Source organism: Perca flavescens, chromosome 6, assembly GCF_004354835.1.
Source record: "Perca flavescens isolate YP-PL-M2 chromosome 6, PFLA_1.0, whole genome shotgun sequence".
In the NCBI taxonomy this organism is placed as follows: domain Eukaryota; kingdom Metazoa; phylum Chordata; class Actinopteri; order Perciformes; family Percidae; genus Perca; species Perca flavescens.
In genome coordinates this window covers 33,051,248-33,068,022 of record NC_041336.1, presented here as the reverse complement: position 1 = coordinate 33,068,022, position 16,775 = coordinate 33,051,248, and the positions used below count along the sequence as shown (strand labels likewise).

The 16,775-nt window shown below is 41.2% G+C and overlaps 1 protein-coding gene across 1 annotated transcript in view; it reads left to right on the top strand.

Moving 5' to 3' along the window:
- Positions 1 to 8,203: 8,203 nt before the first annotated feature.
- LOC114557383 (IgGFc-binding protein) overlaps positions 8,204 to 16,775 on the top strand; it is a 34,423-nt gene continuing 25,851 nt past the window's right edge. Inside the window, exons 1-9 of the mRNA XM_028580813.1 lie at positions 8,204 to 8,279; positions 8,412 to 8,573; positions 8,664 to 8,860; positions 10,857 to 11,139; positions 11,658 to 11,824; positions 14,285 to 14,510; positions 15,412 to 15,660; positions 15,838 to 15,939; positions 16,571 to 16,718. Of these exons, the coding sequence (XP_028436614.1) occupies positions 8,204 to 8,279; positions 8,412 to 8,573; positions 8,664 to 8,860; positions 10,857 to 11,139; positions 11,658 to 11,824; positions 14,285 to 14,510; positions 15,412 to 15,660; positions 15,838 to 15,939; positions 16,571 to 16,718 (1,610 nt within the window). The remainder of the gene's footprint in view (positions 8,280 to 8,411; positions 8,574 to 8,663; positions 8,861 to 10,856; positions 11,140 to 11,657; positions 11,825 to 14,284; positions 14,511 to 15,411; positions 15,661 to 15,837; positions 15,940 to 16,570; positions 16,719 to 16,775) is intronic.

Below are 16,775 nucleotides of genomic sequence, written 5' to 3'. Positions count from 1 at the left end.
AGTGCACCTTTAAATGTTAGATTTAAATAAAAAGATGAATTAAGAAGAAATCTACAGATGCAGCCTAATGTGTATTTTGGAAGTTTTATTTCCATTTAGAGTAAAAGAAGACATGGAAAGCAAAATAGACCTAAATTGACCACAACATTAAAAGAAGTGTCCTGCATTAAACAGTTACTTCATCATTTTGATTGTAGGCTCCTCATCTAATAATAACAGTGTTTTTTCATTATTGATGCAGAGTTTTTTCCTGTAAAAATTGCAGCAACAGCCGTCTTCAGTTTAGTGTGAAGAATTGTGTTGAGATTGAAGTGTTATTTATTCCAATAGCACCAAAAGAATTTAAATGATTTATTGCCATTTGCAAAATAAACAAATTCCTATTGAAACAATGTCCCTCTCCTTGGTGCAGTCACTTATTCTAAATAATTCTAAATACATACTTGATACTAGTAGCATAGAAAACATGCACATTGTGGCAGAGTTTCCTTTGCTGTTTCTGATTAACTTGGTGAATACTCAAAAGTCTCTGTGTGAACTGATTATTTTGTTGAGTGTTGAGTTAATAAATAATTATTTAGGCAATACCTTATTTTTTTCCTTGTGCCCCCGCCGCCCAAAAATTTCTGTGCCCTGCCCTTGGTGATCATGTTCTCGTGTCATTTGTAGGTTAGTCTGGCTAGTCACACAGCATTCTGGGATGGGAGAAAAACGTGCTCTGGTTAATTGGCATTTCTTTAAACCAATCCCAATCGTCTTGGGTGGTGTTAAGCGCTGGATCGAGCAACGGTGTTTCTTCAAAATAGCCTCGGGAAGGAACTTGTTTTGGTGGAACACGTGTACGTTCAAAAGTTGTTTTAGTCGTGCAACAAAAAACTCCGATTGGACAGATAGTCTAGCTAGCTGTCTGGATTTACCCTGCAGAGATCTGAGGAGCAGTTAACCATAGTCCTCACAAATCCACCAGAGTTTCGAACGGCAACACAAAGAAAGAGGAAGGGGACGGACATCCGGCCGAAAATGAGGGACATCTGGCGGAACTTCCAGCGGCACGACTACTTGTAGGTTTTCCGTTTCAAGCGAGGTTCATAGGCCCATACCCTGAACGATTTGATTGCTACTACAAACCTGAGAAAACCTTCTCAGTTGTGCCATGTTAACTTGTTGAAGCCATATCATGCTGTTTCTAATGTAGGCCTACTGGACTCCAACTCAGCAAGCAAATGTTAGTCCTGCACTCCTAGTTGATCCTGTGTCTTCAGGTCCTGATGCTGTTCCTGATGATCCTGTCTTAGGCTAAAAAAAACTTTGAGACTTTGTGTAACATCAACTGTTTATGAGCTCATGCTACCCTAGCTTATTGAGTGTACACATCTCATTGAACACAACATTGATGTTGGTAGGCTGATGCTTCTCCAATTAAACAAGTTTTTATCGTCAGATAAATGTAAAATAGTGGAGTTGGAAGTGAGATGCATGTTTGCTGGTGGATAAATCGAATGGGTGCTGCGTTGTCCACGTTGGTTCTGCAAAATTATTTGGCAAGTTTGATTTACTGAAGGTGTACTGGGATTGATCGTCCCACGTATTACTAAAGCCAACATCATCTAGGTAGACAGCGAAACCTGCAAGACCTGCTGCAACCATATTCATAAGGGATTGGAAAGTGGCTGGCACTTAGTTTTGAAAACTAAAACTAGTTTTATTCCAATCCCTTATGAATATGGTTGCAGCAGGTCTTGCAGGTTGCGCTGTCTACCCAGATGATGTTGTTGGCTTTAGTGATACATGGGACGATCAATTCAAGCTTGCGGTCGGTCACACACTTCGTGATTTTACTGGAACTCACGCCCTGTCAATGTTCCATTCATTTGCCTTTTGGTCAATAAAATACTTGGATCCTGGTCAGGATGCCACCTTCTTTTGGGCAGGCCTGGACTGTCACTGTACACAGCTTTGTGCAGTTATGAAAACAGGGCAATTATCCATTCGTCCATGTGATTCAAACAGGATAGACTGCTCATGCTGTTATACTGTATAAAGTGGATTAGATTTCATCCTTGGGTATGCAATATAATGTTTATATGACACTGTGTACATGACATTGTGTTAACCCATCTCCACCTTTAGTAAATGTTAGTTTTACAGACAGTCCACTAATGCTTCAGTATGTTGTTGTTGCATTAAAGAGGGATGCAGGCGCAGCCAGAAATGGCTGTTCAGTAAAGAGATAAGAGATTTACAGAGGAAAATTATAGTGTGAGTGCGGTGAAATGACATGTCTGTTGTCGTGGTAATTAGTCTTGACGGGAAATCAAGTACGGACACTTTACACAAATGCATTATATGTTCATATTATCTATCTCGGTGTTTGTTTTTTCAGACCAAGGACCACTTTAGCCTGGTCCTAGTAGACTCTGGTACATTTCATTTGTATTGCATTGACACGTGTTAACTTCCTAGAAGGTAGGTACTCTTGCTGAAGTTTAAAACTATTGGATCTGCCCAGAGCCACTCTGGAGCTGCCATAACCAATCGCTAGCGTTTGGTCGTGATGTCGGCTGAGCATCGCTAGCGTTAGCCTTAGCCAACTCCTTCACCACTAACGGAGCGAGCTGGAAAATCTAACTTTTCCGGGCCCCTGCGGGGAGGAGGGCCACAACATCATGGCAGCCAACAAAACTCAGCAAAGATTTTTTGCTCGGGCTTTAACTTCTGGATATTTGCAAACGTTGTCACAACGGAACAAATGGCTTGGCTCACATCTTTCTCTGCCGCCATTACGGAACTGAAACTCAAACTAGCGCACAACCTCAACGTCATCGTTGTCAGCCACTCCCTCTGTTCGCTGATTGGACCGGTAAAGACTGGCCAGAGAAAACCTGCGAATATACCTCAAACCCAGACGTAGTGCTGAAGGAAAATCAAAATTGAGCGGAAGTACGTAGGAGGGCAGAGCCAGGCTAGGACCACAAAAAAAAACTTATGGTGGCCTGGTTAGCTCAGTTGGTGGAGCGGGCGCATATATGTAGAGGTTTGCTCCTCGATGCAGCGGGCGCGGGTTTTGACTCCGACCTGCGGCCCTTTGCTGCATGTCATTCCCCCTCTCTCTCCCCTTTCATGTCTTCATCTGTCCTGTGAAAATAAAGGCCTAAAATGCCCCAAAAATAATCTTTAAAAAATGAAAATGAACCTAAATGCCAAAATATCCCAAAAGAAAATAGCCATCCTACTTCAACAGTATATTACAAATTACAGCCAAATTAAATGACAGTTTTACAAACAGCTGACTCACTCATTGTCTATTTTGCCATCTTAATGGGAAGAATGGTGCTGTTTATGCTGAGGCATCAGGGACACAATGTCTGGCTCCAAACTGGAGGGTTTTAGTCTCATATCGGGGTCCACATTAATCCGGTTCTGCTGTTTTGTTTTCAGACCAACAAGTGTGGAAAATCCGATTTCACAGTTGTAGGTTGTTGGAAATGGCATCAACAGTTTAAGAGCAGAGTCTGCCAGCTAAGGATGCTAAGGTTAGATGTGGGTTAGTTAATAAAGAAGAGATTATTTGGACTTTTGTGTCTTTAAAATACACCTTCAAAAACTAAATGGAAAAACAACCAATTGTCAAGCAAGGTGCACACTCGACTCAACCTTCAACAGGATAATGTTGGTTGATGTTTATATAACTAAGTGACATGTGCAAACACATCCATGTCAGGCCAACACCTTTGCCTTGCAGTAACCACACAGCAATTTCTTTAGCACACCAATATTCAATTTGCTTTTAAATCAAGCAGAACTAAACACCAGCATGTGATGTGATGTTTCTCTGCCCCTCGCTGATATAAGTCTCCCTCCGTCCTGCCTCCCTCCATCCACTCTCTCCATGGTCAGCTGCAGGTACAGTATGGATGCCTCTGCTGATAATTGTGCTGGTTGGGGAACTATAACAGGGTTTTACATTATGACATTGGATCTTGGCTATTTTGATGAAAATGTTTAGGTTTATGACGTGTTACATGTGTATAGTATATGAAGTCAACAATATAAAGACTGCGGGTGATGAAATGCAGTTCATCACTACCGTATATAAACTCAATATACAGGTAGTTTATGTAAATAATTAAATGGTTGTTTAGTTTCCTCTCAAAGCTTGGAAAGGATATTTAAAGTGCTCATATTATGCTTTTTGACTTTTTTCCCTTTTCCTTATTGTGTTATATATCTTTTTTGTGCATGTTATAGGTTTACAAAGTGAAAAAGACCAAAGTCCCCCCCAAAGGGACTTACCATCTCCAACAGAAAACACTGTTCCCAAACTGCTCAAAACAGCTCTATTGTAGTCCAGCCTTTACTTCAGAGACCAACGTGGTCACTTTGTAACACACGTTATAATGCTAGCCTAGCTGCTAGCGTGGCACGCCCTCATACTCTGCTTCTGACTGGCTAGCAGTACTTACTGCGCATGTGCGACTCCCAACAAAGATGGAACAGAAGTGAGATGTCTCACTCTGTAGCTAAAACAGAGAGCTCAACGCACAGGGTGAAAAGAGGAGCTGCAGCAATGTGTCTGCAGTACAACAAACATATGGTGTTTTCTGAAAATTAAACCACATCAACCTATTCTGGTACAACCTCTAAATACAATTATGAACCTGAAAATGAGCATAATATGAGCACTTTAATTAGTATTGATTTGCATTTCTCCATTATTATTATTACTATACAGTGCAGGTTTTGTCAGTTATAAAATTAGTAGCAGCATGAATTTCTGAAAATCAAACTGTGAGCATGATTTAAATTGTTTTTCTTTGACTTTTTGTGGTTTGTTTGAGGATTTATTTGCAATACTCTGGATCTGGCATGTATTAATTTACCTTGTTACCCAATGCTTACAGGACATAATTGTATGCACGATAAAATAATACAGATGTCATTCTAGTCCATGCAATTCCACTGCAGGGAGTAAAGAATGCAGCTGTAATTTGATTGTTTTATAATTGCTTGCAGTGAGAGACAAATACATCTGATTGACAAAAAGCTGTGACACTGTTCACTAACACTGTAACACTGTAACACGGTATTACAGAATCATGGAAACTTTCAAGCATTGTTTTTAAAACTATGGTCTTACACAGTTTGGGCTCCTTCAGGTAGCTTTAGTGCATGTTTCTGTTCAGTTCTGTGGCGATCTGCTGATACCGTCACATTATTACTGTAAACCGTCTTCAGCCAGCCGGGGCAGTGTTACTTTCAGTACTACAAGTGCTTGTACTTCTGCTACTTCAACTAGTATTAGAGTTAATGCAAGTTAGCCATAACCATAGCCATAGTGCAAATGTATCTATAATTCAGATTTACAAAATGCAAATTTAGCATTCCTGTAGTCTTGCATTGCCAGACCTCCACAGTGCTGGAGTATGGAGTAATGTCTGGCTACACCGCATATCGATTCTATTTTATATCTATATCCTTTTTATTTTTGGGGGGGGCTTTTACGCCTTTAATGGATAGGACAGCTAGGTGAGAAAGGGGAGAGAGAGGGAAGACATGCAGGAAATCGTCATAGGTCTGACTCGAAACCCTCGACCTCTGCGTCGAGGCATAAACCTTTGCGTATATGTGTGCCTGCTCTACCAACTGAGCCAACCCGGCCATCTGCTTATCTATTCTGGCATCATGCGGCAGATGTTAGGCTTAATCCCAGCAATCGACAATATTAGTACAGACTAACGTTCCTCTGACATATTTAAACCGGTTTTGCTCAACCAGCTGTATTAATATGGAAGACAAACCAAAAGCATTTTGTAGGGTACATTTTTTATTACAATGTCACAAAGATTGAGGGTTCAATATTTCTGCAAGTGATCTGACGATTAAGCTTGATTATTTAAATGATCTTTAAACTACTTTGCCTTTCAGAATTTATACAATAAAGTTATCAACATTATCAAGCTGTAATAACATTAGTTTGATTGGATTCATGCTACAGCATTCATTTCTGATTAGTCAAAACTCTTTATAGTAAAAGTTTAGCTCCGCTTAATTCAACTCAATTCCGTTTTATTTATAGTGTCAAATCATACCAGAAGTTATCTCAGGACACTTTACAGATAGAGCCGGTCTAGACCACACTCAGTAACATCTGGTGTGACAGCGTTGAGGAAAAACCTCCTTTAACAGGCGGAAACCTCGGACAGAACCTGACTCTTGATGAGCGGCCATCAGGGAGAGAGAGAGAGAGAGATAGAGAGAGAGAGAGAGAAATATGAGAAATACGACTCAATTGAAGGTCTTTGGATGGCTTACCCTATGGTCTTTTGTGTTTGACACATGTAGCACAGATGGTCGGATGATTCCTTTTCTACAGGTTCTCTCAGTAGTCAGAGAAAAAGAAAACGTAGAAGGGACCCCAGTACAACAAACTCAGTCCATTTTGTTAGAATTGTTTGGGGCATTGGTCATTTTTGAGTTTGGGGTTTGTGCTGCTGCTTTGTGTTATACTGAGGTGTGGGTGTGTGTGTGTGTGTGTGTGTGTGTGTGTGTGTGAGTGTTTGTGTATGTGTGTGTGCATGCGGTGCGTGTGTGTACATATTTTTGAATAAAAAAATTGTATATCAAGAAATATTTGCATCTGCAAATCATCTTTGAGGTAACATGTAACAATATACATTTATTTACAGTACATTATAGGGGAAAATAATGTTCTTTATGCTCTACTACTTTAATCTAATATGTTTTCTCGGGTTAAGATTTTACACATTTTACACAGACAACCTAAGATGAGTTTATAACATGATTATACATTGTTCGGGACTAAAGTACCCAGCATTCCATCAACCAGCTACAACATAAAAACACACAGTGTAAATTAAAACGTGCATACCCCATGTCTCCACATTTTTGTCATGTTGAAAATGACCCTGTCTTCCTAAACTTGTCTTTTAAGCCAAACCGAAGCCCTAATCTTGTTAAAAGCAGTACTTCTATATATGTGTTAACTGGCACGTGACATGTAACAATCTAACTTCTAATATATCAACAATCCACGCAACTAACTTTATGCACTCATAGCTAAATCTGTGAGGTTCAAGGCGTGTGTGTGTATGCATGTATGAGTGCGTGTATGCGTGCGTGTGTGCATGCGTGTACGTGCGTGCATTTGGACTAAAGAAGGTGGTAAATGATCTTGGTAAGTAATTTGACAAAATTGTATTAAATATTTCCGGTGCATCAAAAAGGGTGCTCTTTAAGATACCAGCAGATAAACTAATCCAAAATGTGTGCATACAAAGTTAAATACAAAAAACATTATGTTTATTGGTTTACAATTGTCTATCTCCCTCTGTCTCTCTCTCTTTCAGCCATGGAAATCCTTGCGGTGTGTTTGGCTGTTTGTTCTGCACTCTTGGCAGGTATACCTGTAGGAGGCCAGCAATATTAACTACTAAGTCTAAGATCTTTGTCATGCTTTGATTTACTTTGCAAAATCTCCTCTCTTCTCTCTTCTCCAGTATGCCATGGTTGCTCTACAGGAAAGGAGTTCATCACAACATTTCTTCCTAATTACCAGGGTGTTTTTGTTGATCACAGACTCCGTGTGGTTCTGACTGCTCAGGGCTCTGCAGCCAATGTTAACATACAGGTGAAAATCATATTTTTAAGTAAATGAGTTGGACAATGCAACAGTGCAAAAAAAAGTCCTTTAATTATCACTCATGCAGCATGCGGATGTTTGCATCTTAGCAAAATGAAAAGTACATTTCAGACTGGAGCCCAGAAGGCACATTCACCAAAGACAGACACAGATTTTAATATTCACTTCAATTTCAATTCAATTTTAGTTATGGTATCAATTCATAACAAGAGTTATCTTAAGACACTTTACAGATAGAGTAGGTCTAGACCACACTCTATAATTTACAAAGACCCAACAATTCCAGTAATTCCCCAAGAGCAAGCATTCAGTGTGACATCAAAACCATTTTGATGTAAAAATAGTCTTTGTAAATCTTTACAATAATTCCCAGAGAGAACCAAGCAGGCCTGCCTTGCTGCAAGGTCCACATTTTCTTTATCCTTCTTATTCTTTTATCCTGGAAATGTACTTGCGTTAATTCAGACTCTTTTAATGCTCCCATTAGGCCCATTTTACATTTCCATGAAAGACAACATCCAGTCTGTTTTAATGTGCTCATGAATGTTTAACAAATCCAGACGTATTGATCTGCAGGTGGATTCAGTGTCTTTCTCCAGCCGGCAGACTCTCTCTGCAGGTGAAAGCCGTTGGGTTTCTCTGCCATGTGGATCCGAGCTCAAGGAGCAATTTGTTACTGCAAACTCAGCGGTTCGAATCTCATCTAGTACTGCAATCTCTGTGGTCTCTTTTAACCAACTCTCCAACACAGGGGATGGCGCAGTGGTTTCCCCAACAGAAGAGCTGGGCACTGACTACTTTGTGTACACGCCCACAGGAGGCGTGTCTAACATGGACAGTCTACTGGCTATCGTTAATGGCAATAGCCAGAACCAGATTACCATCTTACCTGGTGGTGATGTGGCACTGAGAGGTGGGTCTAGGTGGCAGCGTGGGACGGCAGTGACCATTAACCTGGCACCCTACGCATCCTACCTTGTAAGAAGTCATACAACTTTGACAGGCACGCGAATTCGATCCCAGCAGCCTGTTGCTGTCCTAGCAGGCCACCAGTGTCTGTCGTTGGGTTACGCGTGTGAACATGTGTATGAACAGCTCCCCCATGTGGCAAGCCTGGGTAAAGAATACATGGTACCCTGGACCGGCAGCAGTAAGGCTACAAACTGGGCAGTGATTGTAGCTGCTGAAGACAACACTGAGGTGACACTGCACAAGGACCGTAACTTAGAAAAACAGTTGAGTTCAATATTATTCATTACAATATACAGTATACTGTTGAAGCTACAGCAAAGGCTATCATGTTTTGTTTCTGCCAGTCTGTCTACCTATCCATCCATCTATCATATATCTATCATATAAGAACACAGTGTAATGAGACTTTCCTCCCCAGAAAACGCCCACATAAGTCATTTGCAGCAGCAAAAACGACCTATAGTTTGACAACGCCCTCCAGTGGCTGTAGTAGGTATTACGGGAGCAAAGCAGGACGTAAGATGACCAAGAATAAGAGCACTGTCACTACCCCATGTGAGTCGAGTGCAGATGTGAGATGTGAGTTGCGCATGCTCAGATTTAAACGGTTTACGGCATGACGCCAAGGGATCCGGATCCGACTGCAAGCAAAAAATAAACTTTTCTCATTACAAACAATAACAGAAAGATGGAAATCATTTCTCGTTTCAAAAACGTTTTAGCTATCTATGATTGTTTGATTGCTAACGTTAGCTCAAAACGCCATTTAAGTGACAGCCTTTGTTGTGTTTGATTGCTAACTTGTAGCCAGCAGTGAACAAACTTCGTTATGTAGGTCCATTTTTTATTGTATTGGCATTACAGAAGTCTCTCATTAGCAGGTTCTTGTAGGCTACTTCAGCCTCTAATCTAGAACTGACATCAGCGATCATGCCGTGAAAATGTGATGCCTTGCGCTAAATAATAAATTACTGCTATGTAATGTACCCATCTCATTATTCTGTGGCTAACAGCAAAACAGACTTGTCTGAAATCTGGTCTAGCCTACCTGTGTGGGGCTGGTGAGGAGGGGGAACCCTTGTCACAAAGTGACGCAAGCGCAACTCACATCTGCACTCGACTCACATCCTGTAGTGACTGCCCCAAATTTTCGTGTTGCAAAATGGCATCTATTCAGTTCAATGGAGTTGCTTGCTGGCATTGTGGACAGGTTTTTAAATTGCTTTTCTCAGCTTGAGGGAAGTTTTCCAAAATAAAAAGTCCTTGGATTAAAAAATCATAATAGAATTGAGCTGCAGAGAGATTTTTTGTTGCAATACCGCAAGTTGAAAACAAAGGTAACATTAATGTTTAACTTTAAGGAACAAATGGAGCTATGTAATGTTCTGCATCACGTGCGTAACCCGAAGTGAAGTAACGTCTGTTTTAAACCCAAACCACCAGCTTTTAATCAACTTAACTAACGTGTTTCAAACCGCGATCATTACCTTCTCTAATTTAGATATGAGGAAGTATTTCCTGCCACCACTATGGTTGCTAACTTACACACACCCATATTGTCGTACGGTTTGAAAGGCTTGTTGTTAGTAATATAGGTTAGAATATATACATGTTAATCTAGTTTTCTAACCGGCAAAGAGAACGCAACGCAATGCAACTGAAGAAAACACAAACAACTTGGGGAAAAAATACACCTCCACCACTCAAGGAAGCAAGGTTCCTTGAAATCCCTATTGGTGTAGGCCGCATTAGGGAAAAAGATGCAGCAAATGATTAAAACACAAGCAGTCTGCTATTCAGTATTAAAAGACCCTAGAATGCTGTAATTGACCAACCAGAATCGAGTATTCAACAAAGCTGTGTAATTAAAGTAAAATCATCTATGATTGATTTTGCTAAATCATAGTCATCATATTTGTCCATTCTTCCCTCTGAAACTTCTGTGTGCCTCTATTTTCTTTATCAAAATATTAACAATAAATGAAACTATATATTTATTTTTACTCAGTTCATCTAAACTTGGACTACACTTATCTAACTAAGTAAGTAAACATATCACACTTACACACACAGGAGACTGCCGACAGCTGGGAGCGTCACCCTTCAGACATTGATCAACAGACAGCCACTGGTCGTCAAGAGCGACAAGAAAGTAATGGTGCTGCTTCTCAGCAACAACTTACCAAATGACCCCTTTCTAATAACGCTGACGCCTTCCTGCAAGCTTGCCACTGATTGGGCGGTGGAGACGGTGAGTGGATTTGACAATGATGTTGCCATCCTGTCAGAGAGGCAGGGGGCCGGCAGTGTGAAGGTGTGCGTGAAGGGACTGTGCCAAACACCTAAGTGGAGCGACTTCCTGTCAAATAATGGCTGGGTGTGGACCAACGTGCCAGTGGGGAAACAGCAGAGTCATGTCACAGTGAAAGGTGACGCCCGTATGGCAGTCTACGCCTACGGGGGAACAATCTCCAATGCATATGGCATTGCTGGAGTTTGTTCTGGAGGTACACACACACACACACACACACACACACACACACACACACACACACACACAACTAAATGTACAGTATATCATACGTACACGGTGATCTTGTCTTTTGTGAGTTAGCCAGAGTACTGCTGTTGTTGTCCACAACACACACATGCATAAAAATGATGGATTCATTCAGTTACGAATCAGAAAAGGGTGTATTGCCATCGTAAGTTACACTTACGTGGAATTTGCTTTGGTGAATGGTGCATACATACACAAAGAAACACTTAACATTAATAAGAAATACACAATAAATACAGAAATAGAGACATACAATATACTGTATATACAAATATATACGAAATAACTGTTTAGCATGAGGAAAGGGAGGCTGAATGGGTTGATAACTGAATATATCACTTAATCTATGGCTAAAAGGGATGAGAGAAAATTGATGAAGTATCGTGCACAGTTAATGATGATGGCCCAATAAAATGTGTCATGGTGCTACATGTAATGCCTATGGTGTGTTTGTATTTCCTGTAGGTGGTGCTCCCCCTCCTACACCAGCCCCGGATCCCTGTGAAAAGGTGAAATGTCGAGTGAAGGAGCGATGTGTGAAGGGAATGTGCGTCCATGTCTCTACAGCTACCTGTCGGGCAGTGGGTGACCCCCACTACATGACGTTTGATGGCCGACTCTTTGACTTCCAGGTAGGGTTGGGACAGCCCGACCAATCATCATAAGATATCCACTAGTCCCACATTGCCAGCTCTATCTCCACAGCGCTACACCCCAGATGCATTCTGGGATAAGAGAAAGAAACGCTCTGGGGTGTTTGCATTTCTTTAAACCAATCACAATCGTCTTGGGAGGTGTGTTATGTTTTGCCTTAGCGCAGCATTATGTGAAGAGTGCAATCGGAGGCAGAGTAGGGCGGGTTTTCGTGGAATGCAATGGGAAAAAAGTCAATCAAACTACTGTAGAGGTCAGTTGGCATGTGGATTGGAACATTTCCCAAAACTATTTCCCAGAAAAGGTTGACTGAACTAGATTAAGGTGAGCATCTTTGTTACGGTGCCATCAATATCTTTGGATAACCCAAACTTGACAGCTGCAGCGATAGACATATGCCTCTTGCAAATCCACAGACACTTGGGATGGCACCAAATGATCTTACTTGTGTTTACTGTAACTCTATCGCTAATCCTAATTTTCCTCCATCGACAGTTCATTAAATGCTTCTGTGTAGGTCATCAATGTCTCCAGAACATTCTTCACGTCTGTAAATATGAGTTGTGCTGCTCCTTTTGTTTTTCCTTAACAACACACAAACACTATGGCCTTGTTCTGCTGCATTTTCAAGCAGCCGTTGTTATTTTGCCTGTCTGGTGGAAGAGCGATGTCCTATTACTATAACTCAAACTCCCTGTTCCTGCTGCCTGTTGGCCAACATTCATCTTTTCTTTCAGGGTTCCTGCACTTACATTATGACAACAGTTGCAAAGACAGCGTCTGGCCTTGTGCCTTTCACTGTGACGACCAAGAATGACCATCGAGGTAACCTTCAAGTTACATATGTGAGGACTGTAACCGTCAGTGTTCACGGCCAGACAATTATCATCGGCAGACACAATGGACAAGTAGAGGTAACAGATCTCCTAGTATACTGTAACTAGCAGTGAATGTAATCATCTGTTCAAATATAGAAACATCTTTATGAGAATACTAAACTACACAAAGACTTAGAGCTGGGCAATATATGGATATTATATCGATATCGTGATATGAGACTAGATATCGTCTTAGATTTTGGATATCATAATATTGTAATATGGCATAAGTGTTGTCTTTTCCTGGTTTTAAGTGATGTCATTTTCTGAATTTACCAGACTGTTGTAACTGTTCTGTTATTTGCCTTTACCCACTTAGTCATTATATCCACATTACTGATGATTATTTATCAAAAATCTCATTATGGAAATATTTTGTGAAAGCACCAATAATCAACACTACAATATCATTGCGGTATTGATATCGAGGTATTTGGTCAAAAATATTGTGATATTTGATTTTCTCCATATTGCCCAGCCCTACAAAGACCTCTCTCAAATCATGACATGACCTTACCCTTCACGCAAATGTGACTTGTATTTGGGCCCTTCTAACACATAAGTTACTTTCTAGTTTGTTTATTCTAAATATAGTTATAGTTCTATTATTATTAGAGTTTATAGTTTCTCTTCCTGAATATGTGTGTCAGCAACAGACTTTCGGTAAGGATGTTTGGTTCCAGAAGGTTCAGATAATTTAAAAGAAACAGCTCAAACCCAAATCAAGCACAAGCAATGTTTTAATAAAAATGTCTTATTGCAGCGCAGCTACAGTCAGCTTAGTAGCCAAGCAGCTGGCAAAGCATGAATGAAGCCGCTGATGCCAATGAACTAATGGCTTTAAATCAACTTTTTTAATCACCAGCCAACATGGCTAGTACATTTTTTAATTTACCAGCCAATCAGATTTACCACTAGCCAAATGTTTTTTTACTAATTTCAACACATTTTAATAACTTAATTACTTAATTTCATCAATACGCTAGACACACTATACGCTAGACATGTAGCCGACGGTTGTACGACACATCACAACATGGTGTTCATGGGAAATGTAGGATTAGTACTACGAGCAGTGTTGCCAGATAAAGATTACATTTCCAAGCCAAACATACACAAAACCGCCCAAATTTCTTGGCGGAAAACCGACCAACCCGGCAACATTCCTGCAGCTGGCCGATTCTAACAGATGCAGTGTTGTTTGCTGCTTTCATATCCCGCCAAATTGGCCAGTAACATTACAATGTTACAATGTAACAATGTAACATTGTAACGTTACAATGTTACTGTACTACTACATTACAATGTTACTGGCCAAAGTTCATTTTTACGAGCATTTGGCGGGTTGGAGGGTGTCAATTTAAAGCCCTGAATGCAAGCATAACTTTTTATGATTTCTAGCTCTCTCAACACAGTTCTCTTTGCTTTCCATACAACTACACACAACTTCCTCACAACCTGTTCTTGTATTGCAATGCATTTACAGTTTTTACCATTGTTCATATCTAGTGTTAGAGACATACAGTTTGTTTTAATGTTTTTTTCTGTTTTTACCTTCAGGTGAACGGAGAACTTCAGTACATGCCTGTCACTTTGTTGGGTGGAAAGGTCTCTGTAGAGCAGAGTGGAATCTATGCTTCCCTCACCACTGACTTTGGCCTGAGTGTTAAATATGACTGGGACATGAGGCTGTACATCACAGTGCCATCCTCCTACTATGAACAGCTGGGAGGCCTCTGTGGAAACTACAATGGAGACTTGAGCGATGACCTGCCCGAACCAACAGGTGGGGAAGGGGGGCATAGAGGGAGAACACTGTAACAGGAGAGATGGTCGGGTGCAACAAGTTGTCCAATGTGGCCAAAATGTAACTTCCAATATCCAATAGAGGTGGAAATTACACTTTTCCCCAGAAGTGTAGAACTGGTGTGCAGTGCCAGGAAGCATGAAGCAGGGGCGATTCCAGGATTTTTTAAGTGGGGTGGCACAGGGGGACATTTTATCAGAATACAGCTTAGAAAATCTGCTTAGAAATATGGAAAATATTTGATAGGAAAGAACATAATGCAATTGTGCTAAATAAAACATAACATTCATTATTAGTTTCACTTGTTTTCATTTTAAACAAGTTGTATATCCAAATACAATACACATTTTCTATAGGCTCAGTCTGCCACTTTTTAAAAAACGATTCCAGTGCTGGTTCCATGGTATCAGAATTTTAGATAGTTGTCATGGTAACATTAGTTGGTCATGTGACAAGGGCTGGGAAGATTGCAGAACAGGCAGCCAAGTGACAGAACTCTGATCCAATGGGAATCACAACTGTCAGACTGACAGCACTCATATTTCAGGGGGAGCCGGTGCCCCCGGTGCCCCCCCCATTACCTCTCCCGTGCCCCCCTTCTAATCCCGCCCCTGGCATGAGGTAGTGGTGGAAGAAGTTTTGGCCGCCCTCATATTCTATGTCAGTGAGACACATGCTGCGAGACCTGTGTAAACCGAAGCATCACTGAAAATGGTCATGGGACCCAGGAGGTAATCCCCTAGCATGTCTTTATAGTGGGAGGAACACGGAGCACCCGGAGTCAGCAGTGCTAACTACTGAGCCACCGGGCAAGGAAGAGAAGAGAATATTTAATTGTTCATTCAGCCAGAAGTTCACATGTTGTGCTTTTGACTTGCAGGTTCCAGTCTCTCTGCTGTGCTGAAAATGATCCAGGCGTGGAAGGTGGATGACAAGTCCGACCTGTTCTGTAGTGATAACTGTGCTGGTCGCTGTCCCCAGTGTTCACCAGAGCAGCAGACACACTACCGCCAACCCAGTCTCTGTGGGAGTCTGAGCGAGTCAAATGGACCATTCTCAGCCTGCCACAAACAGATTGACCCCTCTATGTACCTGAATAACTGCGTCTACGATGTCTGTATCAATAAAGGTGAGCCAATACTGAAGTTCACAGTTTTGGGCAGAATGAACACTGAAAATATTCACAGATCACATATAAATGTTCACATAAACAGTATGCATGTATCAAATAATTCTTTGACGTCTTAGTATGTCAGGATCTATGCGTTGAGAGTTCCTCTGAATCATAATGTGTGTGTTCGTCCAGGTGCAAGACAAACGCTCTGTGATAACCTGAAGAGTTATCAAGATGCCTGTCTGTCAGAAGGAGTGAAAGTCAATCCTCAGTGGAGAATGGTCACCAAATGCCGTAAGTCACTAAGCAAAATATTATTGCTTTGAACACTGTCATAACTGCAAGGTGTTGCTTATTTTTTTCGTATGGTGTTCAACTGTGTCTGTTTTTTTGCAGTGTAATTGTAAGGTTTGGATCTTATGTCTCTTGAACCTGTGCATCACTATCCAACATTTCCCCTCTTTTGGATTAGAGGCAAATTGTCTTTAAGAATCGTAACGCCTCGCCTTCACACATATGGAGTCAATCACTAGAGGCACGAAAGGCTGCCATGCAGGGCAGAGGATGGATACCTGACCCGAGCCCGACGCGACCTGATATTTAGAAATGATGTTCAAGTTCGGGTCGGGCTCGGTCACATCCGCGCGATAAGGCATTGAACATTTTAAATTTAAAACAGTTTATTATGTGGGTAGCCAACTGCGCACCTGTGTTAACTTTTCTGCCCCAAATCTTTTAGTTTTTTTTTTAAAACTACAGGATGGGATGATGTGATTGAAGATTGATCCGTTGAACACACAAGTATAATGTAAAACTAATACAAGCATATTGATATTCTTTAATATTGGATGGTGTTGTATTGGTTCGAAACAATGAGCTAAAACATAATTATGATGATCAATGATGTCCACTGTCCCGTCCCCAGCCCTTTCTTGTCCAGCAGGTAGCCACTATGAGGCGTGTGGCTCCGCTTGCCCGGCCTCCTGCGTTGCTCCAGACAGTGAGAAGCTGTGTAAAGGCCCCTGTGTGGAGGGATGCAGCTGCAATCCAGGAATGGTGCTGAGTGGAGACAGGTAACATATAGCTATGTGGGAACGCCGACTGACACAGACTCTCCCTAACCCACACAC